Below are 8691 nucleotides of genomic sequence, written 5' to 3' on the forward strand. Positions count from 1 at the left end.
TATTGTTATTCAATAAGTATATTACAAAACATATTTTGTAAAAAAATACTTATTTTATATTTCTTAATAAATTATATTAATTTATTAATTTATTATGATTTTTTAAATTTTTTCTTACCAAATTTCAGATGTAGTCTTAGAATTCGAAATATTTGATAATCAGACAAATATTTTCAGAAAATTATCGCAATTCTACTGTATCTAATTTCAAATGATTTCCGCATGCGAATATCATTACAATTTTGAATTTCGTTGAAATGTCTCACTGTGGATTTTCTTGCGAAATTATTGAGGACATTTAGAACCCGCCAAATGACCTTAAATCAATCGCACAATCGATATATTTGTTATTTAATTTTCGATATATTAGGTTATCAAATCGATTAATATCTTTTTATTTGTAAAAATCGATATTTACAGCATAACTATTACGCTAAAAATTGTTTAATAATAATGTAAAAATAAAAATTTCTTTTCGATAGCAACACATATATTAATATTTCTAAAAACGAGAAATCTTATTACTGTGCATATCAATTTTTGTGAAAATACAACAAAACAATATGTAAATGTTTTACTCATCACTGAATAGTTGAATAGTTTCAGATTTATATTTTTGATAAAAATAGAGTATAGCTAAGATTAATATAACTGGGTAATTAAAAATATTAAGCAATATTCCAAAATATTTCCAATAATTCCCAGATAGTTCCTCTACCCCCTAAATATGTACAAAGTGAGCCATAGTTCAATCGTTTTATAGGAAGTAAGTGAACAATTAGCTCGCATTGTTAATTATGTTTCTTAATGGTCTTTTTTTCATATTTTAATAAGCCTTATGATATACCATCGTCACTTCCCTATCTTTTTGTGTTTGATCTTTATCACCCCAACCCCATAGATTATGACTTCCATCGCCGGTTCTCTCCACTCGTTTTTTCACTAAATCAGAAGGAACCGATTTCAAATCATATGCGAGTCTAAATTTTGCGCACATATCAATAAAAGCTGTTGTAACATTAAATCTGTAATTTCCCAATTCTGCCGTTTTGTAATCCCATGGGAATACATGGTGATAATTATGCCAACCTTCGCCAAGAGCTCCTATGGCCACTGCTTTATTCTCCGAAGGATTGATAAACCTGAATAAAATAATTGAATTATTTTATTTATTGCTTACTTTCATTATGTTTATTATATTTTTAATTATTTTTGAATTATTATTAAATTAATTAATTCTATCATTTTCAGAAAAAAATATAGGATGTTAATATATATCTTTTAAATGAAAACTACACTAACTTGTCATATGGTTTGTTTCCAAAGATATGAGCAGCGGAGTTAACAAGCCAAGTCATATTCAGCACGAAAACATAACGCAAAACTGTGGCCACGAAATATGAATTGGACCAAGTTTCATTCCAACCATAGACTGGAATAATAGTCGGTAAAACGAAACAAAATAGAGGCATCAGAATTAAATAGTATCTGTAAATACATTATGAAATATATTAAGAACATAGTAATCAAATTTTTTATCTTCTCAGAATGTTAATATATTCATTAACATTAACATTATATCTTTGGAAGTCAATTGAAATTTATTTTCTAACTTATAAGTAATTTAAATTTCCATTAAATGAAGCGGCAGAGTAAGCATCTCTATTTTTATCACATAGCTAGTTTACTTTGTCTTTGTCTTGCTTCATGTAACAATATGCTTATAAATTCTTAATAACTAAGCTTTAATTAATTTCTGTATATTTTACTTTTATATGTTTATTTTGGTCTCCATGAATAAATATATTAACACTCTGAATATAAAATATATTTCTATTACTTTTTATTATTCAATATAGGAAAAAGGTCAAACATTTTATTTCATTTGATCAAGAAAAAGAATTAGTAAGTCATGCTTACTTTTTCTGGAATGCCAATATACGATTTTTCTCCAGATCACTTATATCGATTCTTTTGCCTTTTTCTTTAATGTCCGGGTGTTTCTTACACAAGAGCCAGCCTATATGTGCGAAGAAAAATCCTCTCGTCGCGTTATGAGGGTCCGCATCTGTTTCGCTGTATTTATGATGAACTCTGTGATCTCTAGCCCAATGAATTGCTGCATCCTATAAAAAAAAAATTGAATGAAAGAATAGCAATTAAAAATTTAATAGAAAAATTTGTGTCTTCTATGATATCACAAAATAATCGCAAAAAAAAAAAAAAATTACGATAGAATTTTCAGTTTAATTTTATTATGAAATTTATTTTATTAATTTATATCAATATCTGAATTCATGTAATTGTATTTAAATACATAATTCATGTATAGTATAGTAATAATATTTAATAAATTGATGACTTACTTGAAATGCCATAGTATTCCAAATTACTAGTACTAACTCGAGTGGCCATTTCGCTTTATAAGATTTGTGTGCCCATAATCTGTGAGCACCAGCTGTAATTCCCAGTCCAGTGCATACGTACAGGAATAATGCTATAAAACGGAAATAAAACATTTAAATTTTCTTATTATATATATATATTATAAATTTTTTTCTTATTATATATCATTATATATTTAAATAAAAGATTTTAATTTATATTTTATTTATTAAATATTTTTTATTCATGAAAATAACATCAGATATATATATATATATGTATGTTTTATTATGTTTATTTATTAAAAATAATTAAATAAACATTAATAACACAATTAGAAATTATTTTATTTGTTCAAAATCAAATTTGCAACGTAAAATACTTTAAAATAGTATAGAAGTTAATTGACTGAACAATTATTATATTATTTCACTTACCAAACAAAGTAGTCTTAAATTGTGCGGACGTAAAAACCAGATACAATCCATATACAGCGGCTAGATGAAGATAAGAGAAGATAATCACATTTCTCCAGATAATGTGTTTCTTATATTTTTTTTTAGGTGTCTCGATTATAGTTTGATCTGAACGATTATCTCCATCAAATATACCTGACGGAGTACTTGTTACATTAGGTGCCATTTCTTCTTCTTCTATTTCTAAAACGGAAATATAAACGGAAAAATTATTACATTTGTAAATTAGGATGCAAATTTGGATTTTATGAATTTTTTTTTTATTATTTATGATGCAATAAAAGTGATTAATAGAACTTAATGAAAAAAAAAAGAAAAATTCTTTTATTGATTTATTGAAGATTTTAAAAGATTGACACATTAAAAGATTGTTTTAAAATTTTCCAAATAAAATAATTGTTTTTAACAATTTTTAAAATAAAATAAAATTTTTTAAATCTTGATTATTTTCTTAATAAATAAATAAAAATAAAATTTAAATAAATAAATAAAGATAAAGTATACACAATGAATATAAAAATATATTTTGTAAATATTTTTTAAAGATTTTAAAATATTTTCTTGAAAATTTTTTAAATAAAATAATTATGCTTTGATAATTTTTAAAGTAAATACTTTTTTGGTAATTAAATAAAGTAAATGAGTATAAAAAGTATTCTGATTTCTTTTATTTATTACATTTAACAATCTTTGATAATTCATAATAATAAATAATACTATTATTTCATATTTCCATTTCTTTACAAAACATGTTTTAAACAAATTTTATCTTTCTTAAAATTTAAATTTCTAATAATTTAAAACTAAAAATTATAATTTCTTAAAATTAAAATTACAATTTATAATATTTTATATTTATAATTTTTTATTGTATTTTGTATATTTNACATTAATATAAATTAATAATTCTGCATTTCAATAAATTTTCCAATTTGATTTTTCAATTTTCTAATTTAATTTTAGCTTTTTTTAAAAAAGAAAAAATTAGCTAAAAAAAAATTAAAAATTTAACAATCTTGCAATAAAATAATAATATGAGAAATTTATTATTTCTTAGTGAATTTAAACGGAACTTTTTTAATTAATTTATTATTGATATGTAAATAATTGAAAAATAATTTTAAACTATAATCATATTCTAATTTGAAAATACATAAAAAAAAATATTAATAAATATATATAACTAACTATTTCATGGAATATTGGATTTGAATTAAATTAGAATATATTTAATTTTTGATACGCTAGCATAAATTAATTTTTTTTAGATTTTTTTTAAACTAGATTGAGTGAAACTATAAATTTTTTTTATTTTTTTCATTATATATCATGAAAAATGATTTAAATCCGTGAGATTTTCTAATTTTTCTAATTAATTAGAAATTATGATAATATTTATATTTTTATATTTTTAAATATATTATTATATTATATTAATTATATATATAATATATATATATTTTAATATAATATTTTTTTAAGCTTCCTTGATTGATTTTTATTTATGTATAATAAAATAATGGTTAAAAGTAAAACTAAAATAAATATTTAAAATTGAGAAAAAATTCAAAATTATGTTAATTTTCTTAATATATTTACTTTTTAATTTTGTCTAATTATTATTATTATTATTATTATTTTGTATGTTTTTTTAATAACATTTTATATTTTTTAATAACATTTTATAATAATAATATTTTGTTTTCATTAAATCTTTTATATATAAAAGAATAATAAATAAATATATATTCAAATTCGATACAATCATATTTGAATTAGGTTTAATAAAATGAAGTAAGTCATGCTTTTTAAAACTAGATATATATATATATTATATTATATTATATTATATATCATATAAAATTATCATATATCAACATGCAAATCATCTATCATCTATTACCTATATCTAAATATTAAAATTCCTAATTTAATTAATTATTAATTATTATTAATAATTAATTATTATTTCAATTAATTTCTTCAATTATATCTTTAATTATTATGCTTTTTTTAAATATAAATTTGATGTCACGATTCTATATTCTATATATCTATATATCTTCTTTATTTTTTTTGTTAAATTACATTTGGTAAAAAAAATATATAATAAATATATGTAAAAAGTATTCATATAGAATTCTACTTAAGTAATTAACTAATCTAACTAATTATAATCAAAATATTCTAATTATATCTAATATATGTACTTGTAAAAAATTGATGTCTATTACATAGAGTCTATAATTTTTAGAAAAATATTAAATAAATAAAAAATATATTTATATTATATTTATGTAAATATAAATGAAAAAAATACAAAATAGTAAAAGTACGTATTTGTATTCATATATTTCGTTAATCATATTTCGATAAATTTAATATATATTTTGCAATTTAAATATAACAAAAAGTAAAAATTTATTTAAAATATCTTGTTTTACAGAAATATATATATTTACAAATCATATTCGATAATATGTAAAAAAAATTTCCGGAATATCAAAATTACTAATAAAGGAATATATCAAACTATAATTTATACATATAATTATACACATATAATTTTGATGAAATTTATGTATGAAGTAATTTTCAAAAAAATTTTTGATACATATTTTCTTCAATTATTAATCAATTAAATATTCATCTGAAAGAATAATATTATAATTTAGAATTAATAATATATTTTCTGAAATATTTTCGGGTCTGGTATAAGAAAAATTAAAAAAAAAAATAAAAAAAAAAAAAAAAGAGAAATCCAATTTTAAATATGAAAAATTCCATTTAATAATATCGCGAATATAATCAAATATCGCATTAACAAAATGAAAAATATAGATATATGTTAATATTAAATAAACAAAAATAATATATGTAAGAATATTGCAATATGCAGTATCATACGAATTACATTAATCAGTTACTGACTAGTTACTGCTACCGATAATTCCTAATAACAATTATGACACTAAAACAAAATAGTACATCAGCTACAAAAAACAAAACTCTATTATTCCATTGGCAGTATTCCACTAAAAATTATATTAGTTTCAAAGGAAATATAATCGACTCAGCGAACATTCGATTTGTATCACGAATTTAATATTCATATATGTGTATTCCAAATAAACAAATACATTATTAACAATCGTCTAAACAGAGAATAACTCTGTAAGTTTAATTAAAAATATAATTAATAATTATAAGAAAAATATTTAAATATTTTTATATGTTCTATGAAACATATGTTGGTAATACCATATGAAGTTATTGAAAAAAAATAGACAAAATTAAATATGAAACTACTATCGCAAATGTTATTCTTCAGGAATCTTCCATTTTCAAATTGATGTAAAACTTGAAAATATAAATAAATTTCTATTGAATATTTTTTATTGAATAAATTTATTAGGATATAATATAAATTATTATTTAAATAAAAAAAAAGGATAAAAGATTGGCAAAAGATTTCTAATATTTATCTAGCGAATAATAATATCAGACATATTATTAATAATTCAAAAATTAGAATCATATTCTAAATTCTAGATAAAAATTCTTCATTGAAAAAATTTAACAAACAATAACAATAAAAAAATAATTTCCGAATCAATTTCATAAAATACAACAAAATTTTATTGTAGAAGAAAGCAGATTTATTTTTAATGGAAAAATCTTCAGATAAATCATGACTATCAAAAATATGAAAATCAATAAAAAAAGAAAATTAAGTGAAGAAAGTTTTTTTTTATTTTACATAAAAATTAAAAAAAAATTATTGTTTTTGTGAAATTACCCGATGTTTTTCTTAATATACTTTCAATTATTACTAATTTAAAAAATCATAAAAAATGCCACAAAATCCAAATATAAATTAATATTGATACATACAAATATTCAATATTTCAGCAATATGATTAAGATACTTTTAAATGATCATAAGATAAGAAATAAATGCACAAGAATGATTAAAAATGATAATTATATCTTCAAATGAATAAAGTAATTATACTTTATTTTCATAATTTTAAAAAAAAAGAAAAATTTTCTAACTTACATATTTTTCAAAATGTAATAGAAATTAATTATAGAATTTTAGAATAAAATATTGGATATAAAATACATTTAGAAAGATAATAAATATTTATAAATAATCTCAATCTAGAAATCATTTGTTCAAGAAATTTTTAAGAAAAATTTTAAGAAAAAAAAAATTTTGCTGCAAATATTAAAAATTATTCTTTTTCGAAAATAGAAAAACTTTCACAATTCTGACAATATATTGTTATATAGATTAAAAATAATTTTTTAAAAAAAAATTCCATTTCAAACAACTTCAGTTTTATTACCGATGAAAAAATATAATATATATTATATATATATATATATATATATATATAATATATATTGTTATTGTTATAGTTGTATAATATATATATATTATACAACTACTTATTCATCAAAATTATTAAGTTGGTAATTAATTAGTAATTTTTTAGAATCCTTTATTTTGCTAGAAGAGAACATTGTAGGAATTCAACAAAAAAAATAACTCTAAAGAAAATATTATAAAATCCTTCTTAAAGATCTCTATGTGGCTCATCTATTTAAAATTGCAAATAAAACATTAAATTCTATTAACCTAACTAAATGTTTCATTAAAATACTAATCTACTTGAATGGGAAAAGCTATTTCACATGGCAATGACTCAATCACGATATCAAGGATAACACTAAAAATATCAAACATTCATTGATCTCCGAAGCATAATACAAAGAAAAGTGACACTTATTCAATTTATTATGGGAAAATATATAGTAATATTACTCTTATCAACATTAAGTTAAGAAAATATTAATATAATAGTTTAAAATCTTATCAATATAATTCATGAAGTAAGAAATATCTTTATTCAATACCTTATTCAATAAATACGTAAGAAACATTCAATCTCATTATGGAACAAAAACTGCAAAATAATTATAAATAACATTAATAAATCATACCTTAAATGTATTCAGAAAACATTTGTAAATAAAAAATAAAATACAATATAAAAGATTATAAGCCATATCTTAAATAATAGTCAAGGAAAGAAACTCTTGGATGAATTATGTACATTCTATTAATAAAAATGATACATATTGAAAAAAAATTAAAAATATCAAAAAATTTTTGTTATTTTTGTTAATTTTTGTTTCTCTATTCTTCCCTTAAGCTTATAAGCTATTTAACCACAGAATATGAATCAATAAATTTGTTTATCGAAAATTTTAATAATAATTATCAAAAAATTAGAAAAAAAAACAAAATATTTGCAAATATCAAACAACTTTTTTTTGAAATTAATCTTATCTTATTGAAATGAAAAATATTCTAAAAAAATATATTAAATAAATGTAAAAATTTCAATTTCTCTTCATATAAACTATGTAATAAATATTGCAAAATATCCCAATAATCCAATATATCAAAATATATTTAAAAAGAATATTTAAAAAGAAAAAAACTATCTATTCCATTTTATAAAAAAATGAACAAATACTTAACAAAAGTTAATATTAATTTGAACATTATTATTATTGACAAAAAAAGAATAAAATTTCTATGGATTACTAATTTAATTTTTTTTAATTTTTTTAATTTAATTTTTTTAACTCTATTATTATTGACAAAGAGAAATATTAAAATTTCTATGGAATATTAATCTACTATACATAAATTTTTATATTAAAAAAAAGTGAAATTAGCTTTCTGATTTTTAAAATACTTTACAAAGTAATATGTATGCCTTTATATAATCTATTATATCTATTGATACAAATG

At 19.2% G+C, this 8691-nt stretch overlaps 1 protein-coding gene across 2 annotated transcripts; it reads right to left on the minus strand.

Annotated features, from left to right (window-relative positions):
• Window positions 1–338: 338 nt before the first annotated feature.
• On the minus strand, window positions 339–8097 carry LOC102671337 (acyl-CoA Delta(11) desaturase-like). 2 transcript variants are annotated; one of them, XM_031514742.1, is made up of 6 exons: window positions 8059–8097; window positions 2823–3045; window positions 2367–2497; window positions 1921–2126; window positions 1303–1488; window positions 339–1142 (listed from the first exon to the last, which is right to left on the minus strand). In XM_031514742.1, exons 2-6 carry the CDS (start codon window positions 3025–3027, stop codon window positions 827–829), a joined length of 1044 nt encoding a protein of 347 aa, XP_031370602.1. In that variant the 5' UTR covers window positions 3028–3045; window positions 8059–8097; the 3' UTR covers window positions 339–826. The 2 variants fall into 2 exon arrangements, with proteins under 2 accessions (XP_031370602.1, XP_006624921.1); XM_006624858.2 differs by lacking the exon at window positions 8059–8097 and having other exon boundaries at window positions 717–1142; window positions 2823–3066.
• Between the last annotated feature and the right edge of the window lie 594 nt (window positions 8098–8691).

This window comes from Apis dorsata, unplaced genomic scaffold (genome assembly GCF_000469605.1).
Source record: "Apis dorsata unplaced genomic scaffold, Apis dorsata 1.3 scaffold_1164, whole genome shotgun sequence".
Lineage (NCBI taxonomy): Eukaryota > Metazoa > Arthropoda > Insecta > Hymenoptera > Apidae > Apis > Apis dorsata.

What these genes read in the sequence shown, in the direction of transcription:
- LOC102671337 (XM_031514742.1), bottom strand. Translation starts at nt 3,027, where the DNA reads ATGGCACCTAATGTAACAAGTACTCCGTCAGGTATATTTGATGGAGAT. An exon ending in ATTTAAGACTACTTTGTTTG is followed by an intron (nt 2,498 to 2,822) that starts GTAAGTGAAATA and finishes TCCGTTTTATAG; the next exon opens with CATTATTCCTGTACGTATGC. An exon ending in GGAAACAAACCATATGACAA is followed by an intron (nt 1,143 to 1,302) that starts GTTAGTGTAGTT and finishes TATTTTATTCAG; the next exon opens with GTTTATCAATCCTTCGGAGA.